This window comes from Otolemur garnettii, unplaced genomic scaffold, assembly GCF_000181295.1.
Source record: "Otolemur garnettii isolate 467f Iridium unplaced genomic scaffold, OtoGar3 scaffold00019, whole genome shotgun sequence".
NCBI classification, from domain to species: domain Eukaryota; kingdom Metazoa; phylum Chordata; class Mammalia; order Primates; family Galagidae; genus Otolemur; species Otolemur garnettii.
The window spans coordinates 14,504,335-14,525,555 of NW_003852414.1; the positions used below are offsets into that span (position 1 = coordinate 14,504,335).

Consider the following 21,221-nt stretch of genomic DNA (forward strand, 5'->3'; position numbering starts at 1 on the left):
ACTTGAACAAGTAATTTATTTTCATCATATTTATACTTTCATGATAGTAAATCCAAAACAGATCACATCAGAATTTAGTCCAGAATCCCAGATATTTCATTTTAATTAGACTTATCGTTTTTTAATATGCTTTCATGAATTTTAACAACTGCATGAAATACTGTGCTAATTATCATGTTAACTTTGTACATGATAGCATTCTCTTAAACCTCCTTTTAAATAATTCTTTCAAAAAAGTATACTGAATAAAGTCAAGAATACCCAAAGCCTACATACAACTGAGACATAGAAATACAAGTTTCCAAGAATAGAAATTTCATTTATTCTATGAATTTGAAATAAATTCAAGGTTCTTCTTACCTCATTATCATACAGTCCTACTCTTAGGGTGCTGTTTTCCATAGAGTAATAGAATTGAAGATGGCAGCTCTGGCCCAGGCAGTGACACACAGAGCTATTCAGATAAGCCCTGCTGTCTGTATGGTTAAGAGTAAAAGTGTGCCTGCCCCCTAGCCAGGCACAGTAACCTGGAAAATGAAGCAAAAAGAAGCAATTTACAAAAACAATCAGCTATTATCAGTATGGACAAAATTATTGTATTTTTTATTTTTTATTTGTTTGCAGTTTTTGTCCAGGGCCAGGTTTGAACCCATCACCTCCAGTATATGGGGCCAGACACCCTACTCCTTGAGCCACAGGTACCACCCTTGATATTTTCAGAACAAGGCTTTTACATACATATCTTATTTAAAAGGGTAGGACATTTTTCATAAGTAATTACTAAAATGTACTAAGATGTATTGAAGTCTCCTAATTTCTGAAATCAAAGTTTGAGCATATCCTCAAATATTAAGATTCCATTCCTATAAAAGAAATCTACATGTAAAAATTCCTGTGCCACCAAATTATCATTTTCATTTAAAAGTCAAATGGAGTCTTTCCTTAATCAAGAATTCCTCTTCACTCCTCCCAGAATCCTTTCTCCTTTTTATTATTTTTCTATGTTTATAGGAAAATCTGTATAATTTAAGGAATGCAACTTGAAATTCTCTCTTTCTAGATTAATAAAGTGTGGTACATGCACACCATAGAATACTATACAGCCGTAAAAAAGATGGTGACTTCACATCTTTTGTAATATTCTGGATGGAGTTGAAACACATTCTTCTTAGTGTTGAAAGAATGGAAAAGCAAATATTCAGTGTACGCAATATTAACATGAAGCCAGTAGATGATCCAATCCATGCTCAATTCGCAGAATAACGCATTCAGATTCAAGTTGGGGGGAGGGGTGGGGAGTTAGGGTCCTCTCACTGAATGGGCATGGGTTGAGGGGGTTGCCACACCTTTTGCATGAGACAAAACCAAAAGACAAACTCCACCTAACAAAATCAAATATTTTGACCTGGTGGTTTGTACTCTCACATTAACCTCAAATAAATTAATTCAAAATTTAAAAAAATAATAAAAAATATGACTAATAGAAAAAAACAAAAAATGAAATTCTCTTTTTCTTACTGAACCACATGGAAGTATCAAATATTTATAGGCCTACTGAACATCACATATGGATTTTGTAGTAAAGATATTGTCAATTATTTCCCATCTGACACTTATTGTAGCCTGTTCTTTAACTCAAGACTATTGATAACACAGAGATGTAAAGATGTTCTTACGATTTTAAGCTTCAATTTCAAAAATAAAGTCTGAAATGGCTCATTTCTTTGTAAGTTAACATTTCTGCAGCTTCTAAAAAACAAATGATGTGAAACTCTCATTTACTAGTCATGTTAGGCTTTAGTCAAAACAGCACATGAGTTTATCTATTTCCTCTGAATAAAAATACATTTTTAAAAACCATGACAGAGAGAGATCAAATGCAAGATAAAAACTTCTCAGAAGGTACAGAATGAACAGCTAATGCCAAGGAAGGAATAACATAGAGACCGCAGAACTCTTGGTCTTCGGGACCAGAAGCAGGCTGGACTTTGATAAATTTAAATGATGCAAAAATACAAAAAAGGAAAGAGAAACAAAGTCAAATTCTCTCAATAAGCTAAAGATTAGGGTTAGGAACCCTCACTCATAAAATGAGGCAAATGGTACCATTATAAATCTTAAAAAGGAGAAGATCTTTCTTATATTTAAGACTAAGGCAGAACTTCTGAAGCACACCAGGTTTTGTTATATAGATTTAAAATGAGAAATGCATGTTAAAAATTAAGTCCTAACAATAAGAAACATAAACTAAAGCTTCCAAGCCAATGATGAAAATAATTAAAATAAAAACATGGGGAAAGAATTACAATAAAAAGCTAACAATCCTCACTCTGAAAGAAAGAAAAAAGGACAGAAGGGAAGGAAGAAAGGACAGAGGAGGAGATGGGAAAAGGGGGGAAGGAGGAAAAATAAACAGAGAATACACATTAATATGTTAGAATAAGAGAAATAAACTCACTGTCAGTACTTACTGCAATGATAAAAAGAGCTAATAAACCTCATAAAAACCTTTTAATACTTTTCCTTTTTCTTCTCACAGTATCTATTAATAATACCACCAATAAGAGAATAATATCATTTACAAAACAAAAATAATTAACCCCGTTAATTTTTCTTTTATACTGGTGGAAACACAATTGTTTTCCCCTTCAATATCCATGGCACAATATATTTTCATAAAAGTATATTCTGTATGCTCTTCAAGACCCCTGATGTATTAATAGTCCCAATAAAGTAGGATTCTGAAACTAACATTCCTACCTTCATCGTCATGACTTTGATCCTGCCAAGGTGTGGGTTCTAACACAGGGATCTCTCTTGCTTTTGTACGCGTCCAAGAAATCTGGTCAGCAGGTGCCTCTGATGTCCAGCCACACATGTCAAACTCAAATCCACAGACCTGACACACTGAAGAGGGAGAAAGAATTCTTGGTGGACTAGTATGGCCTACTAGAGTGCTGGCTTAGCCAGGGCAATGAGCTGCAGTCAAGCAAGAGGCTTACGTGCGCACACACACACACACACAAATTCATATCTGGAAATTTCAATTCAATAAGCCTTAGAGGGTACCAACAACTCTATTTTGCAAAAATTCTCCAGTTGATCGAGATATGCAACTTCCCAAATGAGAACCACTGCCATTAAAAAAGAAGAGGCAGAAATACTGAAGCACATCAGGTTTCATTAAATAGATTTAATACAAAAAATACATGTTAAAAATTAAGGCTAGTCATAACAATAAAATACATAAAGTAGAGCTTCCAAGCCAATGACGAAAATAATTAAAATAAAAACTAACATGGGAAACGAATTAAACAGATAACAATAGAAGGGAAGGGGAGGGGAGGGAAGGGGAGAGAAAAAGAGAGGGAGAGAAAAGGAGAGGGGAAGGGAGGGAAGGAGGAAGAGCAAGCAGAAATTACACGTTAATGTTAGAATAAGAGGAATAAACTCACTGTCAGTGCTTTCTGCAGTGGTAAAAAGAGCTGACGAACCTCATAAAAGTCTTTTAATCCTTGTCTTTTTGTTCTCACAATATATATTAATAATACCACCAAAATAAGAAAATAATATTATTTATAGAGTCTTGCATATACCACTACTTTAGAAATAATTTTTTTTTATAATGTGCTGGTTTTATATACAATTTGAAATATTTTCATCAAACTGGTTAACATAGCCTTCACGGCATTTTCTTAGTTATTGTGTTAAGACGTTTATATTCTACATTTAGTAAGTTTCACATGTACCCTTGTAAGATGCACCGTCGGTGTGGTCCCACCAATTACCCTCCCTCTACCCATTCTCTCCCCTCCCCTCCCTTTCCCCTTTCCCCATATTCTTGGGCTACACAATTTTTTAAGTGGCTAATACCATATTTTATGGAATTAGATTAGTTTAACTCAGTCACAATCACATTGAAATTTTAAAGAAAAATACATGGCTTACAATTTCAAGATACCTTATATCTTATCTTATAAATTGCCCCACATCAACAAGGTGGGCATCTCAATTTAATACCTACATTTCAATCCCTCATTTGCAGAATCAAATCTGCAGAGATCTGGATCCGGATGGCACAGTTCCCGCTTGGTATCCAATGCCTCTTGACACGGTAAAATTTCATCTGTTAAATTTAAAGATTGGCAAGAAGTGAGACACGTGTGCAACTGGAAAGGCTCGTGCATTTTTTAAAATGTTAATATTTGATCTACAAAGTCCTGTCTGCCCAGCTCCACTCGAAGGCAGCATTACCCCTCACATGTGGCGATCCTAATTCCTAGACAACTATTCAAAGATTTCTAGTCCCTTCTTTTAACATCCAGCTCTTCCCATCCCATCATCATTCTCAGCTAATCATCTTGCCTGACATTTAATTAGAAATCAAGAGAAAACTTTATAAATCCGCCTCCTGTCTCCCTGCCTGGCTGCCCACGTGCTCACAAGGGTTACCTTGCCCTGTGCTTCTGGGGTCCACACCTTTCATTTACAATGAATTGCATCTCCGCTTTACTATTTAAGGAATCCTTCCATCAGTTTCCTCCCCTCTCAACGTGTTCTCTTTCTCTATGAGATCATTCCCTTCAGCACCCAAATGGGCAAAACTTCATGCATATCAAGAAACCTTCTGACCCAACAACCTTCTCCAACTCACGTCTCAAAGTTCTGACTCCAACACCAATTCTTCTCCTCCCCTTTCCATCATGACCCTATGCCAACGAGGGTGTTTTCTTCTTTTTAATGGAGGTAAAATTCGCATAACATAAAATACAACATTTTGACCATTTTTAAGTACACATATCAGCAGCTTTTAGTGTATTCAGTGTTGCGTAAGGATCATCACTAATTCCAAAACATTTTCATCACCATAAAATAAAGACCCATTAGCAGCCACTCCCCATTCCCTCCTCCACCCTTGACCTTGGCAACCATTCATCTGCTTTCTGTCTCTGTGGATATGCCTGTGCTGGGCATGTCCTGTAAGTGGAATCATACAGTGTGTGGCCCTTTCGTGCTTCTGTCACTTAGGACATTTTCAACATTCATCCACATTGTAGCGGAAATCAATGATTTCATGCCTTTTTTTTTCCCTATCCTAACCACTCCACTGAAACTGTGGATTGGATTCTATATTGCTAAATGTAATATTTCATTTTTCCTCCTCAACATAGCAGACATATCAGTAATACTGGACATCACTGATCACTCCCATCGTCCTGAAATATCCCCTTCACCATGCTCCAGAATACCATTTTGTCCAATTCTGCTGACTATTGCCTCTCAGTCTCACCTGCTAGACTTCCCTGGGCTCCTAATGTCAGGTCATCCCAGAGAGCAGTCTTTGTATCTCCTCTCTTCTCTGTACTCTCACAGCCTTGTTAATGTTAATGTCTGATCCCTTTAAAACCTTTCCTAAATGCTAATGCCTCAGAAAATTATTACCTAAGCCCCAGGTCTTCTCCTGGACTCTAACTCAGATATCCTGCTGCTGCCTTAGCTGCCTTCATTGGAGAAACCGATAAGCAACTCCAGAGAAGTAAGTCAAAATCTAAAGTTCTGATTCTTCTCTGCCCCAACTTTCTCCTCCCAACAGCCTTTCTTGTGGAAATTAAAGACAACCCCTTCTGTTAACAGTTTAAACACCCATGACTTATACCTCCCTCCCCTTCTGTCTGTCTCTCACCAAACACGCCATCTATCACCAAGTCTGTGCTTTATCTGTTACACACATCCAGAATCTAAATACATCTCACCACCAAGTCTGGCTGCAGAGAACGTCATCTCATTCCGGAGTACAGTAATAGCATCTTCATTTGCCTCTGTGTGGCCACCCTTGCTCCAATATAGTCTTTAGAGATGGAGTCAGTTAATGTCTCCTCTACTCTAAACTATTCTATGAGGTTCTATCTCATGTGAAGTAAACAACCATCCTTACCATGACCTTCCTTGTACAAATCAGGCTTACATTTGCCTCAGAGCCTCAGCACTCTCAGTTCTTTGCAGGATGCACCTGTCCTGTTCTCTCTGCTCCCTGGCTATTTTGTTCTGGTAGTACAAGACCATGCTGCCTACTCTATTTAAAACCTGACCATCTTACCCTCACCTCTGACATTTCTCATCTCAGTTTTCTTTGTTTTTTTTTTTTTTTTTTGCTCTCCATAGCAAGTATCACTACTTGACATAAAATGCATTTCTTATTTAATTGCTCAGTCTCTTTCTCCCCCAATTAAGATGTAAACTCTGTGAATGCAATGATTACTGTTTGTTTCTTCACTGCTGTCCCCACCCGCCCCCTCCATTGCCTAGAAAAATTCCTGGCATGACAGGTGCTCAATGGATGCACCTGTTTGATGAATGAATCAATAAAATCACCCAAGAACAATTCAACAAAAATTTTTTAAAGTATCATAGACGCTATATAAATCATCTTCCCTTTGATTTGTGATAAGACTGAAGCAACTGGCTATGAAAAGTGATTTATGAATACATCCATAATCTGGTTTCTCATAATGGGAGTTTACAAATGATGAATATGCAAATCTCCTGAATGTAAGACCCGCTGAAAATAAAACTGCATATGCAATTAAGGGAATGTTGGCGATAAGATTGCACAATAACGATTACCATGAAACAATTAAAACTCTAATTTTTGTAGCTTCATATAATAGCTGCAAATCTTCTGCCCCCTAGAGCTACATAATTAAATATTGGTCATAGTTCAGTTAAATATTGTATATTATCTCTAATTTGTTGCTATTTATACATGACAAAAACCCCAGAAGTAATGTAAACACAAACAGCAAGATAGCTAAGTACAAACCGCATAGAATTAAATTAAAATTGTAGCTATGTCCGTTGTGTTAAGTTTCTTCCCCAACATCAAACACTTTTACTACTTTTCACGTGAAAACGAGAATATAGAATCAAACAAACACTGGCATGTTGGTATATGCTTGTGTGTGTTATCCACAAATTGTCAATTAATATATCTCCTGGGCAGCTCTTTTTATTTTGGTGCATTCAATCCCAAATCTCATAGCCATTTAAAGATGTCACTCATTTATATTCATACGTAGTAATTCCCCATCCTTCCCTACTCTTTCTGTCTCCCTCGCTCTCCCTTTCTTTCTATTTCCCCTCTCTTATTCTTACATCGCACCCCCATCTGGCTATAGAAAATGACGTTAGGAGTTATAAAATTCTCCATCAATGATACACGATCAGCAAGAATGAAGCCTTGGCAACCACTTCAACCTCTCCATGCCACGGAAGCCACATGTCCTATGGTCTGGCATCTTTTAAATTTTATCTTGCACAACTAGACAGTCTGAGATGATAGAAAGGTCTTTGCTATAAAGTTATAATTGACATCCACTTTTCACTCTAGGGGTTTTAAGGTAATTTCTTTCTCAATTATCTTAAATTAGAAATGGATTTCAATAAACAGTTATTATCTCTTGCAAGGAATCGAGGAATTACCAAGACAGAAAAGGTAAGTAGGTCCTTAGTTATCTTACTGGATAATACATATGCATCACTCAGATTCTAACTAAGAATGATTTGTATTTGTTGCCTTTCCAAGTGAAACTATGGCAAAATCCTGGAACACCAGTCTAAAAATATTCACAGAATATTCACAGTTTTCTGATTATGTGCCACAGCACGTAATCTTTATAAAAATTATAATCAGTAATGTCTGGTATTATTTAAGATTCAGTGATTAAACATATTTCTATTTAATCACAGTTGCAAGACTTTTTTTTTCATACTTGCTACTTTGGTAAAGTCTAAAGCAATCCTCCTTTAAAAATACATACAATAAATTTTCATAACTTGGGAAAGGCAGAGGTTAGGATGGTATTGCTTGGACATGTGAAAATGGCCTAAAAGACTTCTCTAATGTTATTTTAAAAACTACTTTTATTACCCAGTTTGCAGTGTGCAGAAACTATGAAAAACATTAAGCACTTTTATAATGAAAATTGTTTACATTTATAGTAAATAGAAACATATACTCAAATAATAGTTATGTTTTTATAGATATAATTAATAAGCTATATATTATGAACTTCCACATCATCAGAATTTTTCAACTTTAAAAAGTGATCATTTGTTTTATATACAGTAAAATTCCTACTTTCTAGCACTCAGCTCTGTGAATTTTGAGAAAGCAGAGAGCCATGGTTTTCCGATCCATCAATACTTCATTTATGTAGCTCTACTTGAGGCCTTTCATCAATGTTTTGCAGTTTTCATAATATAGACCCACCACATATTTTGTTTGTGAAAAGGATGAGGTGTTCGCCATCTCCAGGAATTGGCTCACACGGGGAGACCTCTCTGGGTCACCAAGGCTCAAATGTCAAAGCATCAGAGTACAGAGGAAAAAAATGAGTTAATACAATTGTTTCCTACTCTCAATTTTTTTAAAAAAGAAAATCAGAAAAGGTTTTGAAAGGCACACTGCTTTAAAGAAGGAATAAAAAAAGAAGTCTTCTCAGGAAATCTAAATATCTTAAACAATAGCTTCGGTAAACTAAAAAGACTCACCAAAAGACAGCTGTGTCCAAAATTTTTGCTATAATAGAAAAAAGCAACTAAGTTTCTACCAAAATATGGTAAATGCTTGGCCCAGATTAATTCTTCTCCGTAAAGTCACATTATACGGCTTGAGGGCATACCTTGTTTCATACATATACACACCCAAACAAACTAATCATATAATATTCTTAGCATAAACGTAAGTGCTGTTAAAAAATCACATCCTATGATATTTCATTCAAATCTGGTCTTTTAGCGAATGAAGCACAGGTAGCTCAGAGAGAAGAATTCATCCAAGATCTCAAATTTAAATAATGGAACATGGTTTATTTTTTCCATTTATTCAACATTTCTTTATTAAGTATTTTGTGCTATGGACTTACAAATGAGTAAGATGTAGAAACTATGCCTCAAGAAACAACATTTAGTTGCAGAGATAAATCAATACCCTGAGTGCGTGCATGTGCCTCTGTGTACATGCATGTGTGCATGTGTGTGTGTGTAAAGAGTAACAGTATAGGGGGAGAGATAGTCTGTCTATAAGGGAAGGCTTTCCAGAAAAGGAACCTCGACTGAGCTCCTAAGGGTAAGTAGTAAAGGGGGAAAAGGAAGAAAAAAGAAGAGGTAAAAAGCACACACACACATGAAAGTCATGGAATAAGGCTTCCAGGCAGAGAAAGCAAGGTTTGCAAAGATAATTTAAGAATGGGAGAATACCATGTTGCTGAAAAACACAACTAACCTACTTCGGCCGGAGGACAGGATTCTTGGGGGAATTGTGAAGGGTGAAACTGAACGGGTAGATAAGAGCAGGATCGTGACACACTAATGTCATGCTAAGAAGTTTGAACTCTGTCTTGAAAGCAGTAACAGTTACTGATTTATTTGAACATAGTAAAGATCTGGCCATGTTTCCATGCTAGAAAGAATAGCCTGGAGGGTAGAATAGATTTAATCAAAAGCAAAAAAAAAAAAAAAAAAAAATCCAATAACAAAAATGGTAGCCTTGAACAAAATCATGGTTGGATCAATAACTGTGATCAGTAGAGAAGAAAAATTGAGACATATAAAATAGAATATGCCCTCAGTAATATTTCTGAACCAAACTGATGTAAGGGTGATAAAAGGTAAAAAGGATGTAAAAATGACTTCCAGGCTCTTTTGAGTGAGACAAAATAGTTGCCAATGAAGTAAACAGGGAATAAAGGAGAGAGAACAATTTTTGAAAGACAATTGGAATTTTCTTCAAAACATTTTTAATTTTTGTGTCTATAGCAAATATGTTTGCTCATTCAACCCCCAAACTTCTTCTACTTGCCTGCCTCTATTTCAGGAACTACAAGCTGATTATTTGGTTTTATTAGTCTAAGGTGATTGTCTAGCCAATCACATGGCCAAAAACATTGTCTTTTCTTACTTCTGCCTTCCTCCTGCTCTACGTCTGAGATGTACAGAGCTTCCATATTCATCTTGTGGCCATATGGTGGCAAGTGTAAGGCAAATAACAACAACAAGAACAAAAAAATCCCACAGTTCTTGATGTTAAAATTGTTGGAATTAAAGAATCTTTGCCATCATCATTTCCTCAATTTTCTTAAGTCCCTTTAGCAAATTTGTTTCCTTGCACACAAATGCATTCCTAACCTGGCCTCCATGGAGCAAAGTTTTCTGATGGAGACATCCAAAAGATGTTAGTGTTCACTCCACCCCACCTCAACCACTACCACTGGGACGGCATGAAACTGACATGGGTGATTCCAGCCACCTGGGACTCTGCCAAAGACAATGATCAACATGAGACCAAGCCTTATAATTCCCAGATGCTAACCTTGTTCTTAAACTGGAGCTGTGCTGGCTTCAGAAAAAAATGACCTGAGATTTGTGTTTAGATTGCAGTCATGTCCTCAGTGATTCCCATCTAGAAAGTCTGGAGCGAAGCCCAGAATCAATCACTCCTTGATGTGATTCTGATGATTATCTAGGTCTAGTCTGTTATGGCAGTGGCTGAACTTGACTAGAGAGTCCCATTTGGCAATTTAATGCTACTTAATTTTACAATCTCTCACATTCCTGCCATTTACAAAGTGCAACCCCATCTAAGTGCCAATCTTCTCTCATAATGCTTTATGCTTTTTCTCTATTATTAATCCTCATGCTCCTATGTTTTCCTCTCAGAAATTTAAATATGCTCTCAATCCTTTATTTGGGAAGAAAAAGAACGTCTCCCTGTGCTCTCTCACTTTCAAAGAATACACCATGTGACTGTATCTGAATCCTTGCTTTCTTCATAAGAAAACCACTTCCTTTGTGGCTGACCCACAAGATGGCATCATTTTCTAAACACAAAACCTAAAGTTAAGGTTGCCATTCTTTTAAATCCCCACTGTTGCTTTGACACAATTATTTATCTTTCCCACTGTAAAAACATCTCAGTGCATGGCATCAACTTACTAACCTCTGTCATCCTTGTAGGTTATTGAAAACTCCAGTCTTGCATTTCAGAGTCTTGGTCTCTACTCCCAAATCTTATGTAAATTTCACATTTACATGCAAGGCCCCATCAATAAATTAGTCTTACAATTCATCGATGCCTCATTCTTTGTCAATTTCATTTCCAAACCATCTCCAATGCATTATAATGGTCTAGAATTACTGTCTTAGTAGACTCCATGTTTTTCTATTTGATCACAAATTTCCTTTGAATGTTCAACTTTCTGATATTCTGATCCTCACTACAATAGCTTTCATACTTCTATAGTGATTTTATAGAACTCATATAAGTGCCTACTATAAATCTGCTATCTTCTGAATATTTGTGACAGCCCACCTACTTTGGCCTTTGTCCCAATATATGAATCATGTGTAATTAGGGAAATGGCTTTGGTTCCCAGGGCCAGACATGGAGAGAAATTTCATGTGTGAAATGATAGCAGAGTCTTATTACAAGCCATCTCAACTCCTAAGTGCCACCTAAGCATGTTCCTGTGTAAATTTGTAATGTAAATGTAGTTTAAGTGAGAGCAACAAGTTCCTAACTTCCCTACTGTTAGGGAAGTTCAGTCAATAGCTGATTTTCTTGCATTTTTCTTCTTCGAAGGTGATTAGTCAGACGGCCCAATGATAGGCGTCAGCCAGGAATTGTTTTGTTTGCAAGACCCTGATTTCTTGAGAAACCATATAATTGAAATATATAAAAACTCTGCTGAAGTTATCATGGTCTCATTAAAAATCAGCTGGCTGTGCTCTGGACTGGAGTACTGGAGTCCCTGCCCAGGACTACCACGCAGGGTAACAGAAGAAAGAACCTAAGAGGAGATTTTAAAAGCCAGGAGGTCAACAGTGGAAGCTGTGCTGCCTGCAGTTAACCATATATTCCATGTATTCACATATACTGCATATCTTCTGATGAGTCTAATAAATGTTAATGTCTTTTAGTGAAAAGGCAGATCCCTACTTTTCAATAATAATTTTAAATGCATGTGAATTAAATTCCCTAATTAAAGATACAGAGTGGCTAGACTGATTTTTTTTTAAAGACCTAATTACATGCTACCTACAAGAGAATCACTCCAGTGAAATAACTTCAGTAAAGTTGCAAGATGCAAAATCAGTGTGAAAAAATCAATAGCACTTTTCCATGGCAATAATGAACCATCTGAAAAAGAAATCAAGAACGCAGTTCTATTTATAGGAGCTACAAAAACGTAATAAAATACCAAGGAATTAATTTAACAAAGGAGGTAAAAGATCTCTACAATGAAAACTATAAAATTTGGACAAAAGAAACTGAAGAAGACACAAATAAAAGATATTCCATGTTCATGAACTGGAAGAATTGATAGTGTTAAAATTTCCTTCTACCCAAAGCAATCTATATACTGAAAGCAATCCCTATCAAAATATCAATATTATTTTTAAAGCATAAAAAAAAATCCTAAATTTTGTAAGGAACCACAAAAGACCTCAAATAGCTCAAGTCATCTTGAGTAGAAAGAGCAAAACTGGAGGAATCACATAAACTTGACTTCAAACAATATTACAGAGCTGTAGTCACCAGAACAGCATGGTACTGGCATAAAAACAGACATGTAAATCAATGGAACAGAATAGAGAACCCATAAAGAAATCCACACTTCTATAGTGAACAAAGTCACTACAGGAGACTGAATATGCCGTGCTAAGAATATGCAGTGGGGAAAGGACCATCTCTTCAATAAATGGTGCTAGGTAACCTGGATGTCCAGAAACAGAAGAATTAAACTAGACTATCATCTCTCATCATATACAAAAATCAAATTGAAGTGGATTAAATACTTAAATCTAAGACCTGAAATTATAAAAGTACTGTAACAAAACACTGGGGAGACTCTTCAGACATTGATCTGTGCAATGATTTCTTGAGCAATACTCCCAGAGTACAGGCAACCAAAGCAGTATTAGACAGACAAGATCACATCAAGCTAAAAAGCTTCTGCACAGCAAAGGAAATAATCAGCAAAGGGAAAAGATAACATACAGAGTGAGAGAAAGTACAAGGTCTTATAATTAAATTCACAAACTCATCCTAGAAAAAGTGCTACATACCGTATGGCACAACCTGATTTCAAAAAATGCTATAAAGCTATAGGAACCAAAACTGATTTTTGAGAAAGTTCAAGAACACATACTGGGGAAAGGACTGTGTCTTCAACAAAGGGTGCTGGAAAAACTGGGTGTCAACATGCCAAAGAATGGAACTAGGTCCCTGTCTGCCAAGATCAACTCAAAATGAATTAGAGACCTAAATTCAAATTTCTAAACTATTAAACTATTAAAACTATTAAGATGAAATGTAGGTGAAATGTTCCATGACATTTGTCTGGGCAAGGATTTACAGATGAGAACTCAAAGCACAGGCAGCCCAAGCAAAAAACAGAAAAACAGGATTACATCAAACTAAAAAGCTTCTGTACAACAAAGGAAACAATCAACAGAGTGAAAGCATAACTTATAAAAAAGTAGAAAATATTTACAAACTAGGCAAAGGGGCTGATATCCAGATTATATAAGAAAACAGCAGCCAAAAAAATAAATGATCCAATTAAAAATAGACAAAAGACCTGAATAGATATTTCTCAGGAAAAGACTTACCAATGGCCAATACATAGTCCATGAAAACATTCTCATCATTAATCATCAGGGAAATGCAAACCAAAACCACAATGAGATATCATTTCTCATCTGTCAGAGTTATAAAAAAAATGGCCAAGATAACATGCTAATTTGGATGTGGAAAAATGAGAATGCTTGTGCAGTATTAGCAGAAACATAAGCTAGTACAGCTATTATGGAAAATATTTTAGTGGTTCCTCAAAAATTTCTGGATCATACCAAACGATCCAGCAATCCCATTTCTAAGCACTGATCCAAAGGAAATGAAGTCAGTATGTTAAAGATTTGCACTGCCACATTCCTTACAGCACTATTCACAATAGCCACCAACAGATGAACAGATAAAGTGTGATCTATGTACACAATGGAGTGCCATTCAGCCATAGAAACTCATGAAATTCTGCCATATGCAGTAAGAGGGATGAACCTGGAGGACCTTATGTTAGATGAAATAAGCCAAACACAGAAAGGCAAACGTCATGCAGTCTCGCTCATTTGTGGAATTGTATAAGCTGATCTCAAAGAAGAAGAACACAGAAGAGATTGGGGAAGACACTATGAAGACATTAGTCAGTGGGTACAAAATTACAGATAAAGAGGAAGAATAACTTCTGGTCCTTGTGCACTATCCAATGACTGTAGGAACAAAATCGTGTTCTTTATTTCAACATAACTATTACAGAACAGAGGGTTTCTAATGTTCTCATCACAAAGAAGTGCTAAGTCTTGAAGGGGATGGATAACCTAGTTACCATCATTTTTATCATGACACAATGTACACATGTATCAATCATTATATGTCTCAAGGAAAAATAAAATAAAACTTGTTAAAAATCCAAATGCATTATCAAGAGTCTAAGGTCTCTTTTGGGTAGACCAATATACATCTTCTGGTCTGGAAATAGGACTTAACCACCTCTACTAGGTCTTTGTACCCAGTTAGGACTTGGAACCCTTTTCTACAAAACCATTATATTTATTCTGCTATATAATACCATCATACCATAAAAATGATAAAGGGAAGAAAACTCCTGAATTATAAACATAAATATGTCTGATTCTGGCTTGGTTATTAGACTAAATTCTATATTTTATAATACTGAACTTTTCTATTTGAAACTATGTAAATGAAGAATTGGATATTATTCAGTTAATGTCATCAGGGGGTCAACATAAATGACTCTTTAGGTTTGGTATGTATAGTTTATTAAAGTGTTTTAGTCAAAAAGTCAACTATGTAATCTAAAAATTTGTACCCTCATATTAATTTGAAATAAGTAAGTAAATAGAAAAAAGAAAGTGACTTGAAATAAAATCAGCTCCAGGGGCTCAGCGCCTATAGCTCAACCGGCTAAGGCGCCAGCCACGTACACCTAAGGTGGCGGGTTCGAATCCCCAGCCCAGACCCGCCAAACAACAATGACGGCTGCAACCAAAAAATAGCCGGGCGTTGTGGCGGGCGCCTGTGGTCCCAGCTACTTGGGAGGCGGAGGCAGGAGACTCGCTTGAGCCCAGGAGTTGGAGGTTGCTGTGAGCTGTAATGCCACGGTACTCTGCCGAGGGTGATGTAGTGAGATGGTCTCAAAAAAAAAAAAAAAATCAGCTCCAGGAATAAATGCCCAGTTTCAAATGAATATGAAAATAAAAATGACTACAAAATATAAAAAGGAAACAAAATATAAAATGTAGTATAACTACATCTCTCTCCGTTTTGTGTCTTTCAGCCAAACAATGGAACTTATTCTCCAAGAAGATAATTTCCAGTCTATGAAAACCAGTTTTCTGCCAGGCTCTTAGAAAGCATGGAGCTCTCTTCTTAAGATTTAACTAGCCACTATCAACACTGGCACCAGGTTTTCAGCCAGAGACTAAATTATCCCATTCAGTTCTTTACGGCATCAGAATCAGTGAAAAATAGCCTGTCTACACTTCAGGACATACCCAGGTGCTGTTATACAATGAAAAATATCCGACACTAAAACAACAGGAAAAAAAGAAAGAGCAGATCAAGTCCTTACAATGTTTAAATCACACTGCATGTGTCATACCCAATAAAGATAAAAATGAGAGAAAAAGTTCTTACCATTTGCAGGCAAGCAGCCTGAACTGAAAGATACATCATCAATGGCAATGACTTCATCTTGTTGACGAGTTGCGATCATTTGACCTTGAAAAATAATCTGAAAAAGTAAAACAAAACAAACTAAAAACAGAGCAAGGAACATTACCGTCTTGTCATCTGACAGAAGAGAGCCTACAGATAGGAACCCTGTCACCTCCAGCACACTGTGTAAAGATGATTTTATATGGAAGTAATATGTCACAATGATTAAAAATGTGTATGTGTATGTGTGCGTGCATGCATATGTGTGTGTGCATTAATATATAACCAACTACTAGGTTCAGGATCAGCCCTACCACTTAAACAGAACCTCGGATGTTACTTAACATCTCTGTACCTTTTTGTAATGGGAATGATAAACATAGTAGCCTATGGAGTAAGATTTATAGTAAGAAGATGTAGTTATTTATTACATGTAAAACAGCACCTGCTATACACAAACAGACAACATTAAAGAAATGTTAGCTACCTTTATTATTGAGGAAAAATTTTAGACTATTAGATAGTGGAAAGCAGATGAAAATCGACTCTACAAATGAAAACCTTACTCTTTTTGAAAGCTTTTCCACATAGAAACATTCCTTAGTTCTTGCCTATAGTCATCATATTTATAAAGTAGAAATAAGAAGCAGAAAAAAAATATTTTTAAAAGAACAGTATAAATAAGAAGTAGAAGTAATCACCAGTCCTTTCTTTTCTTTCTTTCTTTCTTTTTTTGGGGGGGCGGGGGGAGAACAGTCTTATTTTGACACTCTCGATAGGATGTCGTGGTGTCACAGTTCACAGATCACAGCAACCTCAAACTCTTGGGCTCAAACGATCCTCTTGCCTCAGTCTCCCACGTAGCCAGGAGTAGTAGGTGCCACTCTGCTCAGCTAGTTTTTCTATTTTTAGTAGAGACCGGTTCCCTATCTTGTTCAGGCTGATCTCAAGCAATCTGCATGCCTCAGCCTCCCAGAGTGCTGGGATTACAGATGTGAGCCACCAGGCCCAGCCCCCTTCTTTTAGTTCTTTACACTCTCTCCCCATACTTCCCCCACCCCCCAAAAACATGTGTCTTCAGGGCTGCAACTGACATCAGGCTTATACATCATAAGTTTATATCACAAGTAGTAATCTCTCTTCTGAAGTCCTCTCCTCTTTCTACAGCCTGTTGGACATTTTCTCTCAGATGACACAAATCATTTGTAATTCATAATAAGCTGTTTCTTTCTCCCTAATTGCAGCTCTCCTCTCACTCGCATTTTTGACAATGGTACTAGAAGATTGCTGCTCTCCAAGGACTGAAATTCCACTTTCTCCTCCTGTCTTGCGTCTAATCAGACAAGATCCGGTAAGCTCTAATTCCTTCCATTCCCACTCCCATATCCTCATGCTCGATCTGCTGAAGTAACTGTTAAATTACCACCTTGTCTTAATGGACTCCTCATTACCTTCTGCTATGGACACTACATGTTTATTTGATTCCATAAATCACCTGTTAACTTGGTATAACTGATGCAGAGTTACTGGGAAAATCAGCTGCCATTTGAGCCCTCTGGCCCAGCAAGAGAAGTAGTTTTTTCCTAAGCAAAAAAATATTTCTGCAAATGCCAGGAAATTTGGTAATGCGTCTAGGTGGCAAAAGAACTCAAGATCCATCAGGCATAATTAAATAGTCGAGCTAAATAGAGTTAAACAAAAAGATTTCCCAGGGATTGTGATTAGGATCTAGAGAATTATCCAGGGACTGTGTTGGCATATGGTTATTGTATTTTTAAGAAAAGTAGTATTTAACATTCTTTGTTTTCCCCTCATAATTTTGGCAAAGGTTTTTTCCCAAATATCCATCTCATTTTGATGATGCTAGAGAAAAATTAAAGCAAAAAAAAAAAAAAGGAGGCACAAAAAAACAAAATAAAAGCAGATCATAAGAGATAATTGGGTTTGGAATTGGGCAACATCACAGAAATCAGATACAGCCTGCACTGACTCAGTGAAAAGCATGAGACAAAATCCTTTCACCCCAAACATGTTAACAACCTCTCAATGGAACTGATAAGTCAACACTCAAGTCACTTGATTTAAATGTTAGAGGAAACTGTTATGGTAGATGGAGAACGGACATAAAACCACCTGGATTATATTAGTATGACCACGAGGCACTTTTATGGTCTTATGTTCTGTATTAGTTTCTTAAACTAGGAGTATACACTCAATTTATGTCCCAAGCAAACATCTAAAACACAAAAAGATGACAGTAATTATTTTCCCATCATGTGTGATAGTAAACATTCTTGAATTAAAAGGTAAATATACCAAGGATTGTGATTTTGAAGCATAGGGGTGGAATTCTTAAAATTCAGAAAACAGTTTACTCGCATGTGTACTTGAATGAACAACTCATCTTTTGTCCTGATTAGTAAAGTCTGTGCTTTGTGAACAGGAGGCTGCTGAGAACACTCCAGCGTCTCTCAATGAAATATCGAAGAAATGGTAAGTAGATAATAGCCTATCAAGAATGCTTTAGGACCTTGTTATAATTCAGGCAGGGACTGCTCAGTTTAACAAACCAAACATTCGACTTGAAAAATAGAGTAAGTAAAATACTTAACCATATAGTATTCATTCTGAATTTATTTATTTTATTTTTTTTTTTTTTTGCAGTTTTTGGCTGGGGCCAGGTTTGAACCCACTACCTCCAGTATATAGGGCCAGCGCCCTACTCCTCTGAGCCACAGGCACTGCCCAGTTTTCATTCTTTTCTATCCAACAAAATCAATACATGAGCACAAAATGAGGGGTGTGAGAAGTTTCTACATGAACTTGGCATGAAATTCTACTAAATTCTACTATATGTTTAACTTGTTTTATTCTTTGCCTCCTCGAACATTTTACAATAATAGTGAACTTAACTGCTTAGGTTGACGCTTTTAAAAAATGTGATTGTAATTAATTGGCAGCCTGCAAGCCTAACGTTGTTGTTTCATCCAATACAGCAGTCAAAAGAATATGTAGTGAGTCATCTACAAAAGATTTGAACAAATTTGGACTTTTTTTTTCTTTCATGTCATCTACATTCTCATCATGTTTTAATATAATAAAAAAGATTATAATGGCTCAGCAACTGAGTGATTAAGAAATCAAACTATACTTGATTCTCTTCTAACCTGGTATGGGATCTAGTAGGGTATTTAACTCTCTAAAGTTTTTAATTCTCAATGAACACATGCTTTGCACATAGTGGGTGCTCAATTAATGTTAGCTGTCACGTCTCCTCAAGTAATTTCTTAAAATGCTTGTGTCTTTGTTGACTAAATGAATGAACATCATTGCTTGTCTTTGTAGCAATATTCCCTTGGAAATTAACATGCTTCAATTTTATTCACAGATGACAGTGCAAAGCCCCCAGGTGACAGCCAGCTGTAGAAGCTTCCTCAAAAGCCCATGCTATGTGCTTGTGGGATCCAGCTGGGATTGAAATCTCCCATTTGGACATTTCTAAAGGAAGCATGCATGGTTTTAAACTATCAGAAGTCGGGGGAAATTGCAGAAAACAGAAGAATTCTCAGAGCCTTGTAAGTTGATGAGGCAGCAGATATTGTCTGGGGATGCTGATTACAAAATTCTCTCAAGTAAGCTTCTCACAAAAGCTTTTCAGGACAAGATACTAGATGGTGGTGTTTGCATTACAAGCACAGCACTTCTCTGTGGCCCACCAAACAAAAGCAAAGGAACATCTGCTCACTTGCTGACAGGATAGAACTAAAACGTACCTGCAACCTAAAGAGACTGGGGTAGCCAGAGGATCCCAAGAGAGCTGTAGGTCTCTTAGTTTTTGCAAAGCCTTTAAAGGTGGAAACACTGTTTTCGTATCAGCAAGGAAGTATTTTGGGAAACAAATTAATATACTGCACATGCATCTGCTTTAGTCAAAGCCCCCCCTGTATTTAATGCACTCAAGTGAATAACCTTGCTGCCTCAGCTATAGCTGAATCACCTTGGAGACGGCCTATTCTGGAGTTTTAAGTTTTATATTTATGTACAGAAATACTGTACATACTTAATCATCAGACCTCATGATGTGCCATCTGGGAATGGGGAGCTGAGGAAAACAGGAGAGTCATTCTGAAAAGTTTGACCTACAAGATCCAGCAGCTTCCAGCTTTGCCCAACACCCAAATGTCTCTTATGCTGCTACTCAGAAAGACCTTGATCTAAATATGTGGGCAGCTAGAGAGGAGAGAGCACGAAGCCCAACAAAGATAGTTTAAGACTCTTCGCCATCAGCTCTGTGTCAAAGTAAAAGGAGCTATGTGAATAATTACAGAGTGTACACACAGACCATATTCCTATTTCAGACACCCAGTCTTTTATAAGCATGCAACCATGTCCTTCAGAGGCTACTTGATGTGACTCAGTCCCCGTAAAGGCAATCCTGGCTCGATTTCTGTTTCGTTGCTTTTGTTGTTGTTGAGAAAAGATGAGTAGACACAGACTATTAACGAGTATAAGAAATGAACTAGAAACTTCTCTGGTATTAACACCTAAATATCCACAGCAAATCAAATGTGGTATTGGAGTTAGGGTTACTCATTTTGCAAATCACACCTCTTGAAAGTCACAGAAACACATAAACATGCTATATCTCCTCTCCACGCCCACCAGATGTCTCTTAGCATGGAGTAGGGAATCTTTTCTACATCATGCCCAGTGTATCCTAATCCCCCAAATAAATCTAAGCAAATGAATCACTTATTCATAGAAATGTTTAAATGCCCAAAGGCTTAAAGACTTACAATACCATTCTACCCTCACCCTCCATAGCACACACTGATATTAGAGGTCAACAAAGTGTTGAACTACCAAATTATGTTTTCTTTTCTGCCTTTTTTTTTTCTTGAGACAGAGTCTTACTCTGTTGCCCCAGGGTAGAGTGCCATGGCATTATAACTCACAGAAACTCCTGAGTTCAAGAAATTCTCCTATCTCAGCCTCCCAAGTAGCTGGGACTACCAGTGACTGCCACCAGTCGTCTAGTTTTTCTAATTTTAGTAGAGAAGGGGTCTCACTTTTGCTCCAGCTGGTCTGGAACTCTTGAGCTCTAGCAATCCACCAGCCTCAGCCTCAGCCTCTCAGCATGGTAGGATTACAGGTATGAGCCACCACGCCTGGCCTCCGAATTGTGTTTTCACCACAGAATAGCTCTAAGACCCATCATCTGGGCATCGTTAGAAATTTCTTTGGATTCCCATTAAGTTTACTAGAGCCGAAACTTCTAAATCATAATGATTTTATGACTGATCATGTAAGAAAATATGTCATCATTATACCTTAAAATTCAACCTTTATAATGACAATCCCACACATTCTTTTCCCCTCAGCCACTCATAATAATGGAAAGTAAAATTCAATCCAATCCTATCCC

General features: G+C 36.9%; 1 protein-coding gene across 1 annotated transcript in view; it reads right to left on the bottom strand.

The window, feature by feature from the left end:
- Window positions 1-21,221, bottom strand: part of MALRD1 (MAM and LDL receptor class A domain containing 1) — a 514,668-nt gene that overhangs the window by 469,216 nt on the left and 24,231 nt on the right. The window contains exons 5-8 of the mRNA XM_012803304.1: window positions 15,776-15,872; window positions 4,025-4,126; window positions 2,761-2,907; window positions 361-527 (exon numbers count right to left, since the gene is read on the bottom strand). Of these exons, the coding sequence (XP_012658758.1) occupies window positions 361-527; window positions 2,761-2,907; window positions 4,025-4,126; window positions 15,776-15,872 (513 nt within the window). The remainder of the gene's footprint in view (window positions 1-360; window positions 528-2,760; window positions 2,908-4,024; window positions 4,127-15,775; window positions 15,873-21,221) is intronic.